A 22,058-nucleotide genomic window follows, 5' to 3' on the forward strand; every position below is an offset into this window, starting at 1 on the left:
GCTATGCTGGCCAGAGCAGATAGGTGTTGCAGTCTAGCAATATCTGAAGGGCCATAGGTTCCCCATCCCTGTTTTAACAGTATGCCCAATGTCCAAAGAATCTGTATAATGAAATAGTGAATAATCTATCATACATCTATATCTATATCTATATATACATACACAGATTCTTTGGACATCCATATGTCCAAGTCTATATGGAAGTGTTTGTCTGTATGTCCTTGATGGACTTGAAAACCGTACTGTCAGGGTGGAAACTGAGCCGATAGAACCCCAGAGCAGTTCTGATTCTGAGGAGGATCAGCTATCCATGGGAGAGGAGCCAGCTCATCCCTCACAGGCACAGCAGCTGGCAGAGATTCCTCCTGCCTGCATTCCTGAGATAGATGGTGATCCTAGCAGTGAGAAAGTGTGGGAACGGGGCTTGCTAGATGCTCGACGCAGGGAGCGACGAGCGATGGAGGGTGCGGAAAGGAGGCGTAGCGCCCGTTTGGTGCGCAAGCAACGGCCGCCTCCTGTGGACCCAAGGGAAAGAGGGAGGATCTCTCCCTAGCCCATAAGTTCATGGTCTTCAAGTGACTCTCCTTCAAATGGGGATCAACTGCCTACTCAGCACATAGGCCACTCTGCTGTTCCTTGCTTAGTCGTTGGTGATTAGCATCTGAAAGAGTCATTAAGTTGTAAAAGGATTAAAGCCTTGAAAATAATCCTTTAGTCTGTGTCTTGAGTTGGCTACTGGAGTCTACTGAAAGAGGCCACTAGGGCGCCTCCTGACACGTATATCCTATTGTTATGAAACTTTCAGGATATGTTCTACCTCTATCTGGGATGGTCATAGGCATAGTGAAAAGTTTTAAGCAAGGGGGGTAGTGTAGAAGGATGAAATGAGATACAGATAGATACAGCAGGGGGCGGAGCAAGTTGCCCAGGTAATTGGAATAAGAATGTTGGCAGTTGATGTGGTGGGAGGGGGAGAGAAGGAACAGCGCAGAAGAAGGGAGTCATGGCTGACAGAGAGGGAAGCTCAAGACAGTCTTCAGGAGACGAAGAACAAAATAGACCCCTCCCTCAAAGGGCTATGGGAGTCACCATGGCAGGGGCTGTGCCTAGGGGCCAGGGCAGGCATAATGTGTCCAACTCTGGCAGCTGTGTAAGTTTGCTTGAAGGCTTCGCTGTATCCAACTCTGACAGGTGTGTAAGGCTTTATTGTATCAAACGAAGCGCTCTTCCCACCCCATGCGAAGCTGGGTCCATTTGCTAGTTAACAATACAAATATAGTGTTTAAAAGAATAAATGTAAAGCTAAGGCACTAGAATAAGTTTGTTCAAAAGGATAGGTCTTGCACAGTTTCCTGAAAGCCTGCAAATCAGGACTCTACATAACCCATGTGGTCAAATAATTCTGTAGGGGTGGGCCTTCGGCAGAAAATATATTTGGCTTTTCAAGGATGAAATTCTAGTGCCCTTTGCAGGAGTGCTATGGTTGACTGTCATTCCTTAACATCTGGATTGACACATGATTCACTATGTCATTATTTTAAGCATTAGCTTGAAATCTGAATGTATCCTGAGCCAAGATTCAACCACTAGATGGCAAGCTTGGAGTGTTCTTGTTTTTCTGGGCTTAAGTTAAGTCTATCCACTCTGGCTTCCAGACTGATACCTCTGGCAAAAAACATTCACAGAGGAAATGGAAAATATAATTTCTTAATAGTGTCACAACAGCCAAGAAAGCATCTCTTCTTGGCTGGAAGACAGGGTCACAGACTTTTGACTCCACCAAGGCAAAGGGTTTCCTGCTCATGCAGCTGAGAAAGCAGAAACAAACCAAAGTCCCTTAACCCTGTATTGCCAACAAGTCAATTAATTCTGTATGTGGCAGGCTTCATCACTAGTTACAAAATGTCTCTCAGCTAGCACCACCTATAACATTTGAAGGAAAAAGCCAGGTCTGTGAATGCATGGTACATATGTGCTAAGAAGCTGCAACCAATCATAGCCTCTTGCCATGTGTCCTCTCTTTGTATATTGCATGAAAACATTGCATGACAGCAGCACAGATGGGATGGGAAGGGAAAGGAAATGAAGAGTGTGTCCCTCCAACTATTAAGAGGCTTACTGGGAGGCATGTGGTGGACAAATAGCAAACTCAGCTGCTCATAAAGTGCAAATTGATGCTAAGTAGTAGAATAACACCATGCTACACGGACAAGAACTTTTTGACTATTGCAGCAAAAAAAATTAAATAGCACATGCTGATCTCAGCAATCAGGATGGAGGGAGAGACTGTTCTCCTGATACCCTAAAGGAAAAGAAAAGGAAAAAAGAAAACATAGTGGATAAAAATAAGTGATGATTATTTTTAATATTCAAATTGGATTCTTTATCTTCTTTAAAACTGTAAATACTAAGTTTCTCTTAAAGAATAACTTTGTTAAAATTTTGTTAGCTCTACAGTTTGTATTTAAACAGAATCAGTGCCTCTATCAGATACACTGAGTTAAAACTAGTTTTTCTATGTAGATGAAGAAACAATTGGATCATTTCTCAAATATGAATATTTATACTCTACCTATCAAACATAGGCATAACATTTTCACCAGATGAAAATAAACTGCCCTTGTTATCAGACCTTACTTCAAGCTATCAGTCATGGACATGAATATAGGAAGAGAAGCAGAAAGGTGCAATGCTGGAAAGAAGAGAATACAAAATTGTATAGTGTGCAGGTTGCTATACTCCATTACCTAACCTCACTAACAGTCGTGACTGCTGGTTAGAAGAAAATCCCGCATAACCATATTTTAAAGACATTCTAGGTTTAAAAAAACATGCAAAAAATGCAAGGCCTGCTAGTAAGAATGAAACAACAGGGTAAATAATATTCTGCTTAGTTATAAATGAACATGGTTCAGTGGTCAGATTTGCACCATTGTTTTAGGAAATATATGAAGTATCCGTGGGAAACCTGATTAAACCCATGATTTAATTGGCCTTTATTTCTCACTGATTTAAATTATTGATTTAAATGGCCTCGATTTAAATAAATCCACCCTGAAAAAAAATACTCCATGAAGAAATACTGGCAATTGAAGCACTTGAGGGGGATTCAGTGGTCTAATATAAGTAGTTGTGTTGCTTATGTTGCTTCCTTTGAAATAATCACTTGGAGAGCTACCCACCAGGTTGCTTGGATTATTAATGCTCAGGTCTGAACTCCTGGTATGTTGGTTTGGAGACTTGTGCTCCTCTTCGCTTGTTGTAGGAAAGCAAAGAGGTTTGTTCTCTGGTGCCACCAACCACCTCGAGCCAAGCCCCAAACAGCTTTGAACTGACAGACACATTAATAAAGAAAGATTGGCAGATTGGCCTATAATGCTCGGTATACCTCCCTGCTATAGCCAGACATTTCTTTTGGCTATTGCAATTGTGACCGTGGACCTGGCTCTCCACAGTTCCATAGTTAAGAGGATTTCTGTAAGTGACTTTGGAGCAGGGTGTGTTTTTTTCATTCAACTTCAGGCCCAATGATTCCTGACAGGGCTCATATATCTATACATAGTGTTCTAGCATAAAACTTACACAAGGATTCCAGCCCTTTACATATAAAACGACATGTGTATGATATATTGACAGCTGGTGGCCTGGCCAAGAAAAGTCTGGTGGCTGTAATAAGTTCTATTGAATACAGTAAGTACATTTCTGAGTAAGCATGCCTAGGATTGTGCTTACCAAGGATTTATTTATTTTAAACATTTCTACCCCACCTTTCTGCCCAAATGTGGCTTCCACCTTAAAAACACATATATACAATAAAAATAGTCAGCCATATCAAACAAATAAAAGCAAAGAACTTTAAATGGCATCGGTTAAAACAGTAGCAAGCAGAGACCATAAAACTGGGGCAGTTAAAATGAAACAGCCAAGAAGAAGAGGATAAAAACTCAGGACAAATCAAAAGCTCAGTGAAATAAAAATATTTCTGCTGCCTGCTGGAACTGTGGGAGGCTTGTCATTTGCACAGTTTAGTTTACGCCTAGGTTGGTGGAGGAAGGTAAGTTAGGAGTTGTTCTATGATTTGGATTTTAACTGAGTTCACTAAAAATGTGGGTGTTTGCTCTACTCACTTCTTCTTTGAGGCAAGCATTAGGAACCCCTAAAGTTCAGCAAGCTCTGATAGCATCTCTAGATTCGGTGGACCCTCAGTTTGATCAGCTAGGGCTTTTCATACCATATTTTCATTCTATGTGAGTGTGCTTGGAATCAGAGCGGGATCTGGTAGACTGCCTGTGAAAGTGAGTACATAGCTATATCTTTGAGAAGTTTCATCTTGGTGGCTGCACTAGGGGGAAATAGAACAGATGACTTTGCTTCTCACCAGGTGGAAAAAGCTGTTGCTTTAATCAAGTAACTGGGGGACACTGGTGTAACATTCCCCCCCCCTTATTTTTTAATTACAAAAAAGAAAAATTGTACAAAATTGACATAAAAAGCAATTGAAAAAGTTACACTGAAACAACCAGCTACATTTCAAATATATGGGGAAAATATATTCACCACAGATTTAGGGTGCAATCCTATGGCCGCTAGACAGCGGCTAGATGGCCATAGGATTTTTTGGTTTTCAGGAACTGACCTCGGAGCCCATGCTCCAAGCTCGGTTCCCACAAAACTGCCACCCTCCCCCTCCCCCCCTCCCCTACCCTCCCCCTCCCCCACTGCCTTGTAGGCAGCGTGGATCATCCCAGGCTCTGTGCTCAGAAGAGCAGCACTGAGTGGGAGGAAAGGGGGCATTCCTGGGGGCAGGGATGGGCAGAAGCGTTGTTACGACACTTCTTAAGCATCGTCCAGCTGCCCCCACCCTGCTCTGAACCGCTCCGGCTACACAGATGAAATTGGCCATATAGCTGGTAATGCAGGGCAGCTGGAGCACAGATGAGAAGTTCTGTCTCTCCTACATTGAATAGGCGGTTGTCTCAGAGTTTGGAGGCAGCCACCTATCCCAATAGGATTGCTACTTTGGTCTTGCTTAAGAAGACTCAGCATGATTTCTGTAAAGGCAAATCCTGCCTCACTAACCATTAGACTTAGGGTACTTTGGGAGTGTCAGGAAGCATAGAGATTGGGGTAATTTGAATCTTCCCTGGATGAATCGGAAAAGAGATAGTTTTAAGTAGAAGTTTTAGAAGAAACTAAGAATTTACTAAGAATAAAGAGATTTTCTTGAAACACAGTGAGAATTGTATACTGGTATAGCTGTCTTTTTTATTTGGTAATTTGGCAGACATTGTATCCTTGGACTTTTCCAAAAGCTTCTCACTAGAGTAAACTTAGCAATTTCTGGATACGGGGATATGTTCTCTTATAGATTGGCTAACTGATTAAAGGATAGAAAGCAGAGACTGGGATGAAATGGACTGTTCTCTCAATGGAAGCAATAAGTGGATTTCTCCAAGATTCTGTATTAGAATTGGTGGTCCTTAAAGTGTTAAAAATGATCTGAAGTTAAGGCTGAGCAGTGAAGTGGCCATGTTTGTGGATAACAGCAAATTATTCAGGATAGAGAAAACGCTAACAGACTGTGAAGAGCTCCAAAATGATCTCTCCAAATGGGGTGAATGGACAATAAATGGCAAATGTGGTTCATTGTAAGTAATAGTAAATGGAGGTGCATGGAGCAAAAATAAATAAATAAGAACGTCAGAAGAGCCATGCTGGATCAGACCAAGGGTCCATCTAGTCCAGCATTCCATTCACACAGTGCCCAACCAGCTGCCCACGGAAAACCCACAAGCAAGATATGAATGCAACAGCGTCCTCCCACCCATGTTCCCCAGCAACTGGTGTACACACAAATACTGCCTCTGATATGGGTGGTAGCACATAACCATCAGGACTAGTAGCCATTGCTAGTCTTATCCTCCATAAATTTGTCCAATCCCCCTTTAAAGCTATCCAAACTGGTGCTCATCACTATATCCTGTGGAAGTGAATTCCACAGTGTGAAGAAGTACTTCCTTTTATCTGTCCTGAACCTTTCACCAATCAGCTTCATGAGACGACTCTGGGTCCTAGTATTATGAGAGAGGAAGAAAATTGTCTCTCTATCCACTTTCACTACACCATGCGTAATATTGTACACCACTATCCTGTCTTACCTTACTCACCTTTTGTCTAAGTTAAACAGTCCCAGATGTTGTAACCTTTCCTCATAGGGCAGTTGTTCCAGCCCCTTGATCATTTTAGCTGCCCCTTTCTACACTTTGTCCAACTCTACAATATCCTTTTTTAGGTGTGGTGAGCAGAACTGTACACAATATTCCACGTGTGATCGCACCATAGATTTGTATAGGGGTACTATGATCTTGGCAGTTTTATTTTCATTTCCTTTGCTAATTATGCCTAATGTAGAATTTCTCTTTTTCACAGCAGTTCTACACTTTATTGACATTTTCATCGAGCTCACCATCCCTACCCCAAGATCTCTTTCTTGGTCAGTCACTGCTACCTCAGATCCCATTAACACATCTGTAAAGTTGGGATTTTTTGCTCCAACATGCATCACTTTACATTTGCTTACACTGAACTGTATTTGCCATTTTGATGCCCATCCTCCCAGTTTGGAGAGATCCTTTTGGAGCTCCTCATGACCCCTTTTTGTTTTAACCTCTCTAAATAATGTGGTATCATCTGCAAACTTGGCCACTGCACTGCTCCTAATTCCAGATCATTTATGAACCAGTTGAAAAGCATTGGTCCCAATATAGATCCCTGTGGGACCCCATATTTATATCCCTCAATTGGAAGAATTTACCATTTATTTCTATTCTTTGCTTTCTGTTTTTTAACCATAAGAGGAGCTCTCCTCTTACTCCATCACTGTGTCCTGCTCTAGGTTGAGTCTTGGCCCTTTGCAAGCAAATAAAGGCAGTGATGTAATAGAATAGTCAAGGCGGTGAGCAAATGATCAAGCACACAGGTTTTAGTCCAAGGAGGTTTAGGCTAAGGCAGGAGTGGTCAAAATCCAGGCAGAGATCAAGACACAATCAGTCAGTAAGGATCTGGTAGCAGCAGGAGTAGTCAAGGCAACAAGCAAGAGGTCAAACACAGTAAATCAGTCAGGTACATTAGGCAGTCCAGAAGTTCAGTAACCAGAGCATCAATCACAGGGCATAATTCAGGAGGCAAGGTACATGGCAGAGGCTGGATGCACCAAGTTGTTCCAACACTGGCTGGGTTTCTAGTGAAGGCTTTTAAGCCCAAAGCCAGCTGGACCCTACCCAGAGCTCAGCTGCAGTAACCAGAGCTCCCTTTCCAGAGCCCTACTCCTGAGGAGTCACTTTCTCCTGAGGAGACCCTTTCTGGAGGCAAGCACTCCTTCGCACAGGAGCCCTACTAGCCTGTCACTTAAGGCGACGATGCTCCCAGGGATCGGGGTGGCTCAGCCTCTGCCTCAGAGGCAGAGTCCCTGTATCCTGACAGGAATGGCCCTGCAACCACCTCCCCTGAGGGCTCAGGCTCCTGTGGGTCTGGTGGCAGTCCCTGGTCTGGAGTACCCTGGGCTTCTGAGGCCTCTAGCTCCTCCTCTGGGGAGGACTCCTCCAGTTGGAGCATGACACACTGCTAAGTTTCCAGCAGAGCTCTTCTTGTGTTCCAAATAGGCTCTAAGTATGAACCAAGGCTTTCAGACACGCTTAACTTATAATATTGACAGGATTTCCATTTGGATAATGCCTTGAGGATGTTTGCAGTTCCAAAATGCAATAATTTTCTCCAGTGTGTACTGAACAAAATTACTGTACCCACATGACCTGCCTGTAATTTTAAAATTGCACACACCAATTTTTTTCTGCACCCATTTTCAGTTAATGGTGGCTTTAGATGTGTTCAGTTTTTTGTGATCTGCATCTGTGCTCCTGTTAATAAGATGCTACCAGTACCTTGCTCTTATTTACTGCATTCTCAAAACATTTAATAAGAGAGCCTGTGGAGTTCTGGGAACATGGTTACCAAGTATTTGTTGAATTATTTCCACTACTTCTTTCCAAAAGTGTTGAATGACTTTATAATGCCACCAAATATGCAAACATTAAGTGTTACTGGCATGGTATTGCCAGCACTGATATTTAATAAACTACATCTTTTGTATCCTGGAGGGCATATGATACAATTGGTATAACTTTTTATAGAAATTCTCTCTTATTGTAACATTAGAGGAAATTGTAATTCAGTCTGTACAGATATTTTTTCCATTGGGAAACCTTAATACTTATCTTTAAATCTTCCCTTTTCACACCTTTCTGATTAACAGAAAGCTATAACTGTCAATTTTCTGAAGCCACTCTCCTCCTCCTATAGCATGAACACTGAAGACTTGGATAAGTAGAATTATAGCCCTAGCTTTGATATTGTAGGCTCTTTAATTGTATAGAAATACCCTCAGTTTAACAGGGAGCAGCATCAATAAGAAAAATGCCTGGGGATGGGCAGAATTCCAATGGAAGCTGTGTTTGCAAGATTACGTTAGATCTCTGTGAAGAGAGGCAAATGTTCCTAGTTAAGTATAGCAAGTACTTGGTAGAGATGGTCATCTGTATGGGCCACAGCTCAGTGGTTGAGCACATGCTTTGCACACAGAAGGTTCTAGATTTGATCCTTGTCACATCCAGTACAGCTAGGAAGGAGTCCTGCAAAAAAAAAACACTGGAGAACTGCTGCCTGTCATTGTTGACAACTCTGGGCTAGATGGACCAATGATAACCCAGCATATAAGGCAGCTTCCTATGTTTCTGTGCTCCTAACCTTGTACTTTGCCCTCTTGGTTGCTATTTGTGAACTGAACAAAACTGTTGTCTGTCCTTGTGCTCTCTGTTGCCTTTACCCTTTGAATCAGTGTGCCAGTGTGGTGTAGTGGCAACAGTGTTGGACTGGAAGCCGGGAGATCCGGGTTCTAGTCCCCACTCGGCCATGGAAGTTCACTGGGTGACTTTGGGCCAGTCACACACTCTCAGCCCAACCTACCTCACAGGGTTGTTGTTGTGAGGATAAAATGGAGAGGAGGAGGATAATGTAAGCCGCCTTGGGTTCCTTGCAAGAGGAAAAAAGGCGGGATATAAATGCAATAAATAAATAAAATAAATAAATAAATCAGACTGATCAAACCAGCCCTGGTGATCAGGTAACAGACAAGCCCATTGTCTACCATGTTCTCTAGGGGATTGCTGTGGGGAGTAAGATCTGGAAAATTTCCATTGTGTGCATATTATGTTCCTTTGAACACTGCCTAAATAACAACAACAACAACAACATTTAAATATTTCTGAGAAGCATGACATGTGTCATAAACCATGATGACATAGACTATGCACACTAACTATGAAAATACTATGAGCACTAAGCGTTAACTACCCTTTACAGCACAGGTTGCCATTAATAGCTGTAATGCTCTGGTTACTGTGTTAGTGATATGTTCTATGATTGTCATATCAGGTCTACAAAATTTTTAGCTTTTATATTCTCTTCTGCTATCTAAATTCTGCCTTACAAATGACTTTTAGTTGTACTGATCTACATTCATTGTTACATACCACATAATTCATGCCGACTTTCACTATTACCATTAGTTGACTGATGGAATATGATGGTTAGATCCCTTTCTATGAGTAAATTACCAGATTGCTTCTGGGTGGATTTGGTAACAAAGAGCTTTTTGTGCTCCACGGCCATGGAGCTGAGGGAAAATATAAAGCCAAAAGGTCTCATCCTATGCAATTATGGGAATGAATAAGTAAGGTTACTGTGTCATTCAGGTTCAATGGAATCCTTGGGAAGTGAGCACTTGTTATTTTATATTCTTAAATGTAGGAAACTAGAAACTTTGCTTCTGAAATGTTAATGCCTCAAACAGGCTTCAAGGGGACAAGAATAAATTTTCAGCACAGTGGGATATAAAGTTTGCTACTCCATCTCACAATGTCAAGATCTCTATTACAAATTCTTCATGCATCACACTGACAACATAGCTGCATGAAATGGGTTTAACAGGCTTAACACACAATAACACTAAAGTGCCTTAAACATCTGAATAGAAAAAGGTCCATGGAGAACTTAAAAGGGTCATTACAAGTGTAATGGCATAGATGATATCAGGTATCCGCAAATAAAATAGAACTGCACGGTCTCTTCCACATAGAATATCACATTTTATTTGTCTCTTGGCTTTTTATCTTCTACATGTCTCATAATCATAACTTCTAGGCTACCTGACAATCTAGCAGTCAAGAATGAGGACCAAAGTCAACAATGGAAGAACCTTGCTGTGCATACATTTGCTGAAGTAAAGGTTAGTTCTCATAGAATGTTGAAATTTATAGTTATGAAAGAATATGCCTATCACTTAATACCTGATCTCTAATAGATAATCCTTGCAATTATCCTATCAGAAACAGACATATGAGCTGGCCCAACACTGGAACAAATTCCACAAGGAATGGTGACCTGTCTACATTTATAGCAATGGTCCCCTGTTATTGGTTCTGATTTTTTTTCTTGTCTATGAGTGCTCATGAGTGAGCTCCATATGTGCATTAGAGCTCTTGAGAATTGGCTTGTATGAGTTTATTCTGAAACTGTGCTAATTTGAAGCATATCTACTCAAACGTATGGGAATTGGTGTATGAACACCAGCAGCTGTGTTTGCATAAGTCAAATTACATTTATTTGCAGTGTGACAAATGGTAAACCTTAATGAGGTACAAAACTCAGTGATAATCGTGGATGCCACAGGTTGGCTAAATGTGTTGCATTTTTGTCATATCTCCCTATTCTAAAGCATGGGGGATGGGAGGAGGGGGTTGGAGCATGGTGGGATGGGATTTATGGAAAGCAGACACTAACAAAGCTGTGGGATGTTATTTGCAAACAGCTTTTAACACAGACAATACAATTCAAAGCTGTGGAAGATCTACATGCTATGGCTACAATTCTGAATCAAGGAACTGTGTGACAGCAGATGGGTTGTTTTGACTGCTCAGATAAACCATAGAGCAAATAGCCAGAAAGGCACAGAATGCCCTGTTTGAACAGCTGACTACTGAATCCCAGGGCAGCTTCACCAGTGTGTCCCGCTCCATGCCTCAACTGAGGACATAGGCATAAGAGAGGGAGAAAGTATGGCAGCAACACCACAGAAAATGAGGTTGTGCTACGGATAGCACAACATTCAATAGTGGTCGGCAGCTTTTCATTTTAGCTGTGAGTGTAAGGGTTAGTTCTCATAGACTGTTGGAATTTATAGTTATGAAAGAATATGCCTATCACTTAAAACCTGATCTCTAATAGACAATCCTTGCAATTATCCTATCAGAAACAGACATATGAGCTAGTCCAACACTGGAACAAATTCCACAAGGAATGGTGCCACTGCCTGCTGTTGAACACTCCATCCTGTCTATGGAGCTGCTCTCTTCCCTCTTAATGCACAAACAGATCAGAAAGAATGAAGGAATGAAGAAATGGCTTGTTCTAGCCATTTGGGCAATAGTGCTTCTAAATCCAGGTTTACAATCTACAGCATAAAGAGGGGCATGCAGCCCAGCAAAAGTAAACAGATGGTTAGAGAACACCTAGCTGCTTTGAAGGAGTTCAAGTCTCCAGGTCTAGATTAATGACATCCCAGAGTGCTAAAGGATCCTGCAGACATTATTTCAGAGCTGCTGTCTGTAATCTTTGAGAATTCTTGGAGAATGGGTGAAGTGCTGGAAGAGACAGGCAAATATGGTCTCTGTCTTCAAAAAGGGAGGGAAAATGGATCTGGGAAACTAAAGACCAGCCAGCTTGCTGTCGATACCAGGCAAAATTCTAGAACAGATGATTAAGTGGTCTGTCTGCAAGCACCAAGAAAAAAATATCAATGACTACTGAAAGCCAGCATGAGTTTATCAAGAATAAGTCATGTCATACCAACTTTATCTCTTTTTTGATAGAGCTACTAGTATGGTAGATCATGTGGATACTATTGTCATAACATATCTTGATCTTATCAAAGCTTCTGACAAAATCTCCCATGATATCCTTGTTGACAAGATGGTAAAATGTGGCCTGGAAGATATTACCATTAGGTGGTACACAGCTTAATGATCAACTGTACTCAGTGATTGCTCATTAATACCTCTGGGACATCCTGGAGGGATGTCTTGAGTAGAGTGCTGCGAGGCTCTGTCCTACGCCCTGTGCTGTTCAATATTTTTATAAACGATTTAGATGAGGGTTTAGAAGGGATAGTTATAAAATATGCAGATTACTCAAAGTTGGGAGAAATAGCTAACACCACAGAAGACAGAATCAAGAACAGGCTGGAACACTGGGCTGAAACCAACAAGATGAAATTCAACAGAGAAAAATGTAAAGTCCTGCTTCTAGGTACAAAAAATTAAAGGCACATTTATGGGATGAGGGAGACCTGGCTTAGCACCAGTACATATGAAAAAGACCTAGGTGTCTTATTTATTTATTTATTTATTTATTATTTCATTTCTATACCGCCCAATAGCCGAAGCTCTCTGGGCAGTTCACAAAAATGAAAACCAAACAACACACAATAAAACAATTTAAAATATATAGAACATTAAAACCACAATATAACAATACAACCACAATAAAACCTAGCAGCAGTGCAGGAGTTTAAAATACAGATTTAAAACAGCAAAGATAAAAATTTAGAAAGCTAAAATGCTAAAATGCCTGGGAAAATAAAAAGGTCTTCACCTGGCGCCGAAAGGAATACAATGTAGGCGCCAGGCGAACCTCACTAGGGAGCTCATTCCAGAGCCGGGGTGCCACAACAGAAAAAGCCCTCCTCCTAGTAGCCACCCACCTCATTTCCTTTGGCAGGGGCTCACGGAGAAGGGCCGCTGATGATGATCTTAAGGTCCGGGCAGGTACATATGGGAGGAGGCGATCCTTCAGGTAACCTGGCCCCAAGCCGTTAAGGGCTTTGAATGTTAACACCAGCACTTTGAATCGGGCCCGGAAATGGACTGGCAGCCAGTGCAGCTGGAAAAGTACTGGCGTAATATGAGCTCGCAGGCCAGTCCCTGTTAACAATCTTGCTGCCCTATTTTGGACCAGCTGAAGTTTCCGGACCGTTTTCAAAGGCAGCCCCACGTATAACGCATTGCAGTAATCCAGACGAGAAGTTATCAGAGCATGGAGAACTGTAGCTAGGCTATCTCTGTCCAGATAAGAGCGTAGTTGGTATACCAGCCTAAGCTGATAAAAAGTGCTCTGTGCCACTGAGTTCACCTGTGCCTCAAGTGACAGTTCTGGATCCAAGAGCACCCCCAAACTACGAACCTGATCCTTTAGGGGGAGTGCAACCCCCTCCAGAACAGGTTGAATATCACCTAGCCGGCAGACGAACCACCCGCTAACAGTACCTCCGTCTTGTCTGGATTGAGTTTCAGTTTATTAGCCCTCATCCAGTCCATTACCGTGCCCAGGCACTGATTGAGAACAGCCACTGCCTCACCTGGTTTTGATGAGAAAGAGAGGTAGAGCTGGGTGTCATCTGCATATTGATGGCACCTCAGCCCACACCTCCGGATAACCTCCCCCAGCGGTTTCATGTAGATGTTAAACAGCATGGGGGATAAAATAGAGCCCTGTGGAACCGCATGGCACAATTGCCATGGCACAGAGCAATAATCCCCCAGCACCACCTTCTGGAATCGGCCATCCAAGTAGGAGCGGAACCACTGTAGTGCAGTGCCTCCAACTCCTAACCCAGACAACCTATCCAGAAGGATACCATGGTCGATGGTACCGAAAGCCGCTGAGAGGTCCAGGAGAATTAACAGGGTCGCACTCCCCCTGTCCCTCTCCTGGCAGAGGTCATCCCACAGAGCGGCCAAGGCAGTTTCCGTTCCAAAACCAGGCCTGAAGCCCGACTGAAATGGATCTAGATAATCCATTTCATTCAAGAGTGCCTGGAGCTGTCCTACAACCACCCACTCAAGCACCTTGCCCAGGAAGGGGATGTTGGCCACTGGCCTATAATTGTTAACATCCTCTGGGTCCAGGTTATGCTTTTTCAGGAGTTGATCAGGAGTTGTCTTAGTTGATCACAAGCTGAACATGAGCCAACACTGTGATACAGCCGCTTAAAAAAGCTAGTGCAATCCTAGGCTGCATAAACAGAAGCACAGTGTCCAGATTAAAATAGTTCCACTCTATTCTGCACCGGTGAGGCTGCATCTGGAGAAATGTGACCAGTTTTGGGTGCCATGTTTTAAGAAGGACATTGACAAACTGGAGGATGCCCTGAGGAGGGTGACCATGAAGATGAAGGGTCTGGAAACCAGGCCCGATAAAGAACTGTTGAAAGAGCTAGCTATGTTCAGCCTGGAGAACAGAAGATTAAGCAGACTATGATAGTGGTCTTCAAATATTTGAAAGGCCTCAGTTGAGGCATGGAGCAGGGCACACTGGTGAAGCTGCTCTGGGATTCGATAGTCAGTTGTTCAAACAGGGCATTCTGTGCCTCTGGCTACTTGCTCCATGGTTTATCCGAGCAGTCGAAACTACCCATTTGCTGTCACACAGTTCCTTGATTCATGTAGGGATGTACGAAAGTCACTTACCTTTTCGAAGGGTGACATTCGCGGTGGGGGGAGGTGCTCTGTCCCTCCCCCCGAAATTCTCTCCGGCTGGCTCTGCTCTGCAGAGATTCCATGGAGCCGCCAGCCAGGGCCGCCCGCAGCTGGACATCTGGCCGCTGGGCAGCCTGCAGGGACGCAAGTGGCGGCTGCCGTAGCCACCGCCATTTGCGTCCCTGTATTTTACCATGATAGGCTACGTAAATATTTATGTAGCCTATCACGGAAAACAAAAACAGTGAACGCAAATGGCGGCAGCTATGGCAGATGTCAGAATTATGGCAAAAAAAAAAAAAAAGAACGCAAATGGCATAGTGGCCGCCATTTGCGTTCCCTTTTTTTTTTTTTTTTTGCCGTAATAGGCTACGTAAATATTTACGTAACCTATCATGGCAAAAAAAAAAGGGAACGCAAATGGCGGCCGCCATAGCCGCTGCCATTTGCGTTCCCTTTTTTTGCCGTGATAGGCTATGTAAATACTTACACAGCCTATCACAGCTTCCACAGAGACGCTCCTTCTATATGGAAGAAGCGAATGGTGGCCATAGATGCGGCCGCCATTCTCAATGCAGTGCGGACAGCAGCAGGTAGGTGCTCCGTTCCAGGCCCATTTTGTGGGGGGGGGGGCGGGGGGCTTCGTTCTGCCACGGATTTCAGGGGGCCAAATGCACTGGCATTCAGCCTCACCGAGATCCGTGGCAGAATTCTCTGACATCCCTAGATTCAAGGTGGTGCAGAAGATGGAACAGACTTGTTCTCTGTTGCTCCAGAAGGCTGAACAAGAACCAATGGGTGGAAATTGCAGGGGAGCAGATTTCAGTTGAAAATTAGGAGAAACTTCTTAATGGTAAGAGCTGTTTGACAGTGGAACTCATTGCCTTGGGAAGTGGTAGGCCCTGCACTGGTAGTATTTAAGCAGAAGCAGGATGGTCATCTCATAGGGATGCTGTAGTTGCATGCTACTTTGCAGAGCCTGTCCTTTCCAACTCTATGATTTGAATCTCATTATTTGAATCCACAACATGGATTTGCTGCATCAAATGTAACTGAACCCATTATATGTCAGTTTGGGATATATATCTGTATCTATGTAAATATAGATAAAATTTCTATCCCACCATATAACTAATGCCCTCAGTAACTCTGAAATATCAGAGGACAGATCACACGTTTACAAAAATATATTTATCTTACCTGGTACCAGATGGATGTGGCTGGGTCTCAAGGAAAAAGGGAGGAATCTTTAAAACACTGGTTGAATTATGCACAAGTGGCTTTTCTTCCTGGCTCTAAAGAAACATTAGATAAGTAGGACAGAATAGTCAAAATGGAAAACACTGGGTGAACCTCTATCCCATTAAAGTCAAATGCTGAGTGCTTCTATACAACGTCTATACAACTATTCAGAGCAGCGGCGTCAAAAACAAAAGCTGTAATGATAGCTTACCTCCGATAGGAGATGGCACCTTAAGAAAAAGCTGAGTGCTCCTAAAATCCTATGCTATAATTCTAATCTTCAACGCCATTTTATCTACTTCTCTAACACCCTTCCTCCTGTCCTATCACTGGAGTCAGAAATTCCTGATGCATTACGATAATGTGTTGAAGATTGGTTTTAAAATGTCAGTCTCAGGTTTCAGGCTCTCAAAATGGATCAGTAGGTGTTGGCTGATTAGAGTCACTTATGAGGCTTAGAATTTTATGCAGGCTAAGTCCAGGCATTTAAAGTCCCCTATTGTATTCACCAGCAACTGAATCCTGGACTGCTCCTGGCATCTTATATGTCAAAATAAGATGGAGGGAGAAATTGACTCAGATTTTATGTCACATCCAGATGTCTCAACCATGTTTTCAGTTAACAAAACTGATTCTAAATAATGATGAAGACACCATAATACCTGCAAATTTGTTGCCTCCTCGGACCACCAAATTTCAAAGTCTTTTTGCAACTTCACCTTTGCTTTTTCCATAAGCAGCTGCAAGTGTTCAGTCTCTATCTTCAGCCCTTTCAAGCGAGTAAACATTGTTTTATAACTGCAAAAAGGAAAAGCTGTTCACGACACAAGAATAATTTTGATGCTTTCAGAAAGAAATACTGTCAGGTATTCTGTAGGACTGCATTGAACTAGCTGTTACAAATACCTAACTGGCAACCAATACCATCCACATAGAATGACAGAATTGGAAGGGACCTAGAAGGTCATCTAGTCCAGCCCCCCGGAAAACATTTTAAACCATCTTTTTGATTAGCTGATCCAGTGAGAGAATGGCCAGGACTGAGTTAACATTATGCCAGTACCAGCACAGGATTGTGCATGGAGGTAGTGTGATGTTGTACACTGTTGTGCACTCCAGATTTGGAGTAGCATTGTTGCAATCCTTTCCTGTACCAGGGCCTAGCTCTGTAATATGCAATCCATGAACAAAAATTATCGTTGAACATGTGCAGAATGGAATTTCTTCCTAAAGGAGTCACCAGAAAACCTTGCCAAGTAGGCTTTGAGATCAGAGAGTGTAGCTTCCTTGCAAAGTTCTGCGCCCCAATACATGTATTTGTTTGTTTAAAAAAGAGCAGACACACCATTTAGGAACAGGAAACCAATTTGGGTGTACTGCTGTTTCATTTTTCATACATTGTCATGGAATTTGTTCCTCTACAAGCTCTATAGCCCCTTCCTTAAGTTTTTTTCCCCCCTTTTCCCTGCTCAGGATGACATGATGGAGATCAGGATTACAAGGAGAATTTAGGAAGAGTACTTACTACTTATATAAAGGATGTGCAATTATTCAGAACAATTTATATACACTGCCTTATCTTATTACTTAACAAGGCAAGACTTTTTACTAAGTGGCCAATGACACAAAGTAAGATTGTAATATTATTGTGGAGAGCTACTCTCTGACTAATGCTTAGTCTTTACACATGGCTTAAATATGACTAAGTTTGCATATTGTTACAATGCAGTTCAATGACCTATGAAATTTAAAGCCTGACTCCTTCCTGTGCCATAAACTCAAAAACTATGTAAAGGTGTGTACAAAGGGCAAAGTATGTAAAGTACTTAAGTCACCCTCTCTCTTTTCCTATCTCAGCTTTTTTGCTCATCCTACACTATGGGGAAATATTACCCTACTGTACAGGATTTTTGTTTCAAGATTCCAAAACTGGTCAAACCCTGTGTGGGAGATGTATAGAAGGAGTAAGGAGAAATGCTTTACTTGTGGCTATCTTGCACTGAGCAGGGGATTGGGCTAGGTGAACTTCAGGGTCCGTTCCAACACCACTATTTTATGTGGATGATACCAGTAGAAGCTGGTGGCTCCAATTTTGGTGGGGCCAAGAATCCATTCTGGGTTTCAGTCAGAACCAGCCAGAACTCTAAAGGTCTAGCATCTTGGATAGATCCTTAAGTTTTCTGGCTGGTTCTGACTGAAACCCAGAATAAGTTCACAGCTCTACCAAAATCGGAGCCACCAGCCTCCAGTGGATGATGCTGGTTGCCCGCTGAGTACTTGTAATGTGGAATGGTTGCAGGGTAGCTTCAGTGGCACAGACTCCACGTGTCTATTCCAGTGAACAAACAACTTTGGGACTTAGGTCCACGACTCTGCTACTGACAGCCATCCACCTCCAAGGTAGTGATGAAGTTGGAACTAACCACAGCATAGGATACCATACTATATGCATATTGTCTAAATAATGCATCTGTCAAGGGTGTGGCCCTTAACAGCTGTACTTTCCTGGCATATTGGAGCTTGAATGAACATGAAAAACCCTTAACACAACATGTTAAACCAAGAGGGGTTTATTTTATTAATTGAATAAGACATATACATTTAAGTTAATCTTTAATAGCAAATACATGTAAGGTAAAGTTTTAAAAAAGTGATAATCAAACTGAAATAACCTTATCTTCTCCTTTTCAATTTGCAACCGAAGTGCCTCTTCGACTGGATCAGGTTCATTCACTTCTCGAGGACTGACAAGAGCTGCAAGATATAATCAGTATTAGGAATTGTTGTAAAATGTAGGGCTAAAAGAAAATGTTTATACACTGGAATGATAATTGCCTTATAAGGGACACCATACAACTTTTTCACCTAGGGAGTCCAGTTTCTAACAAAGGAATAGATTCTGAACTTGCTACAGCAAATTATCTTTATTAAATTTAAAGAGTTTTTTTCCTTTGGATTTACCTCAGGGCAAGATCAAAATCTCATTTCTAAGTAAAAATGTGCCTAATTTTCAAATATGCCTTAAATGCGTGACCACATTTAATGTATCTGTCGTGTGTGTGAGTGTGTCTTTTAAAATAGTAGCCACCAAATGGGGAATCAAGATCAGGGCTGAGGCATGCAGGGAGTGAGGGTTAACCCTTTCCTCCTGTGCTGCAGTCCTAAAGGGGAAAGGGTAACCTCCCCTCCCTACACTCCACATTCCCAATCCTGGCTGCGCTCCCTCCATGGCTTTTTAAAAATGTGATCATGCATTTAATGTTAATGTGTATTTAGTCCTCATACCTTGTGTCAAATCCTGACTTCCTGATACTGAGGTTCAAGTTTCAGTAAAGCTTTTATTGCCATAATTTCATAATTGGCTTTCAGCCTTTACAATCCCAATAATGATCAGCAGAGAACAGATTACAACATAGTTCCTTAACTAGGACCAGTCTAAGGGTTTCCCAACAAAAGATCCAAACAGACTTGGTTTCAGCATACAGAAAAAGTCCAAATGAGTTTATACTTCTATCAAAGGAACAAGACAAGGAAGGTTTTCAGGTTAGAAAAATGTTGCTTCCAGCAAACTCTACTGTTGCTCTCATTTAAATACAGGGGAGTGGCCACTAAAGATCACTATCAGACATTTGATCCTGGCAGGAAAACCTAGCCCTCAATCGTGGGCTATGCCTCAACAGACACCTAATTTCCACTCTCTTTAGCTGACGACGCATTTTAAAACACACCCCAGAAACCCCCACCCTGCAGAGTCCTCCTCCTGCTGCCCTGTTCCGATGGAAGGCATGGGCCTCCATCAAGGTCAGGTCTCCCAGCTGTGGAGGAGAGGCCCTATCAGCATGCTGAGTCTCATCTGCTCCTGGCTTGTAACAAGGTGGGAGGCTTGGTGGCACTGAATTCTCAGGCATCTGGCTTCCCACAGGATCCCCTTCTGACTCAGGCTATAGCTCCCTCTGGACTGGGACAAGGTCTGACACTTTGGGGTTGGGTGTACGCAAGCTTTCAAAACGCAGACCTCTGAGGCATGCCTATGCCCTCCAAGGTATTCTATGGAGTGAAAGTGCTGTCATAAGTTGCTGCTCATCTTGCCATCTCCCATCCTCATCTTCACTGCTTTAGAGTGAGCAGGAGCTTAAAAAACCCAGCCTGGCACTGCTGCTTGTTCCAGGGACGAGGAAGACTGGCGATGTCACCAGCCACTGCTCTTCGTCCCACTCTGTCTTCTAACAGGTTCACGGATCGTTCTTCAGCTGAGACAGTTCCTAGGCTCTTGTAATATTTGCTCCATCTAGTCTGCTTTACACTCTTTTTTCCTCAGAGTTACTGGTCTCTTGTGGTCTATTATGGATGTCTGTTTCTCTGTTGCTGATAAAAGACCTGGCCTGGCTGGGCCCAGGCCCTTTTCTTCCTCTAGCTTAAACTTTCCCCCCAGCTGTTCTGGTCTTGGCAAAGGTGTGGGCATCTTACACAAAATACAACAACTAAGGTAGTGGAGCTTTGGGAACAAAAGCGACATGAGTGACTATGAAGCCAACTGGATGGTGGGGTGTTTGCAGAAGATAAGTAATTCCTTCAAATCTATATGAAATATATGGCAGTGTGAATAGTTCATTTCTGAGGAACAGTTATAACATTTCATTGTAAAAAAAAAGCGTAAAAGTGTTTGCCATATCCTAGCAGTTAGCAGTATGCTAAGTGGCTGCCATCTAGAGACCTAGCAATGTATAGGGATAGAATGATTGACAAAGGGATTTCATATCCCAATGGACAATCACATTTCTATTGTCCATAAGATACCCTTCTCTTAACGTTCTGGAAGAATATATCACCTTCACAAGGGGCTTTTCTACACGAGGCTGTTAATCCACTGCAACGGTTCTGGTTTCATTGCAGAATTGAGATCTGAGCTCTACACAAGGAGCATTTCCTTCTCTGCCTTTCCATTACATAACCTCTAGGTTGCACTGCAGTATAGCGGAATAGTGCAAACACAAAAGAGGAAATTCCACTTTCTTTTGCCATTAGAAAGAATGCCACATTCTCCCTGCTCTAAAAAAAAAACAAAAAACCTCGCAGAAATACTGTTTACAAACAGAAAGAAAACTGGAGGGTCACATCATTGTCTAAAGAACCTGCAAACAACCCTGAGTAGGGAATGACAAGTGCACAACAAATGACTTACGTAGGAAAGCTCTAGGACATAAAACCAATGGAAGTTAGGAAATAACAAAGAAGCAGAAGTCATACAGAATGCAAATGAAGCCTCCATTCTGGCATTATACGTTCATCAGGAGTACCTTCGTACATACGAACCACACTATTTGTTGAAATCTGAAGGGGTAGCATAGCCTTGGGCACTATATTGATGAGGTTAGATTACCAAGGATAAGTGCTAGGATTTTCTCTTACACTGCATAATCTCTGGAATGGTCCCTCTAGAGAGGCTTGATTGAATTCCTTCTTGCAGATTTCTAGGTGGCCAGTAAATAAATCTGTGATTATATCAACTGTTGGACTGTGAATTGTTAGCTGATTTACTGTGCGTTGATATTTTATGGCTATTCTGCTTTTTATTTTTGTGTTGTGTTAACTGTATTTTAAATGTATGCTATTCGGATTATTGTACATTGCTTTGGGTGGGTATCAGAAAAGGTAACTGATACATTATGTATACATTTCTATACTGCCCAATAGCCAAAGCTCTCTGGGCAGTTCACATATATATATATATATACACACACACACACACACACACACACATAAACACACACACACGTGCATGTATGTATGTTACACACACACACACAGTGTCTCAACAGCACAAGCACCATGATAAGCTAAGTTGCTGTTGTTTATTCGGTCAGTTGCTTCCGACTCTTCGTGACTTCATGGACCAGCCCACACCAGAGCTTCCTGTCGGCTGTCGCCACACCCAGCTCCCCCAAGGTCGAGCCCGTCACCTCCAGAATATCATCCATCCACCTTGTCCTTGGTCGGCCCCTCTTCCTTTTGCCTTCCACTTTCCCTAGCATCAGCATCTTCTCCAGGTCTTCTCATGATGTGGCCAAAGAACTTCAGTTTTGCCTTTAATATCATTCCCTCAAGTGAACAGCCTGGCTTTATTTCCTGGAGTATGGACTGGTTTGATCTTCTTGCAGTCCGAGGCAC

General features: G+C 42.6%; 1 protein-coding gene across 1 annotated transcript in view; it reads right to left on the reverse strand.

Moving 5' to 3' along the window:
* Positions 1 to 22,058, reverse strand: part of KIF6 (kinesin family member 6) — a 271,710-nt gene that overhangs the window by 14,781 nt on the left and 234,871 nt on the right. Inside the window, exons 18-20 of the mRNA XM_084828534.1 lie at positions 18,563 to 18,644; positions 16,553 to 16,688; positions 15,849 to 15,943 (exon numbers count right to left, since the gene is read on the reverse strand). Of these exons, the coding sequence (XP_084684660.1) occupies positions 15,849 to 15,943; positions 16,553 to 16,688; positions 18,563 to 18,644 (313 nt within the window). The remainder of the gene's footprint in view (positions 1 to 15,848; positions 15,944 to 16,552; positions 16,689 to 18,562; positions 18,645 to 22,058) is intronic.

The sequence above is a fragment of the Heloderma suspectum genome, chromosome 1 (assembly GCF_057233095.1).
Source record: "Heloderma suspectum isolate Gila_16-S chromosome 1, 16-S_ref, whole genome shotgun sequence".
NCBI lineage: Eukaryota > Metazoa > Chordata > Lepidosauria > Squamata > Helodermatidae > Heloderma > Heloderma suspectum.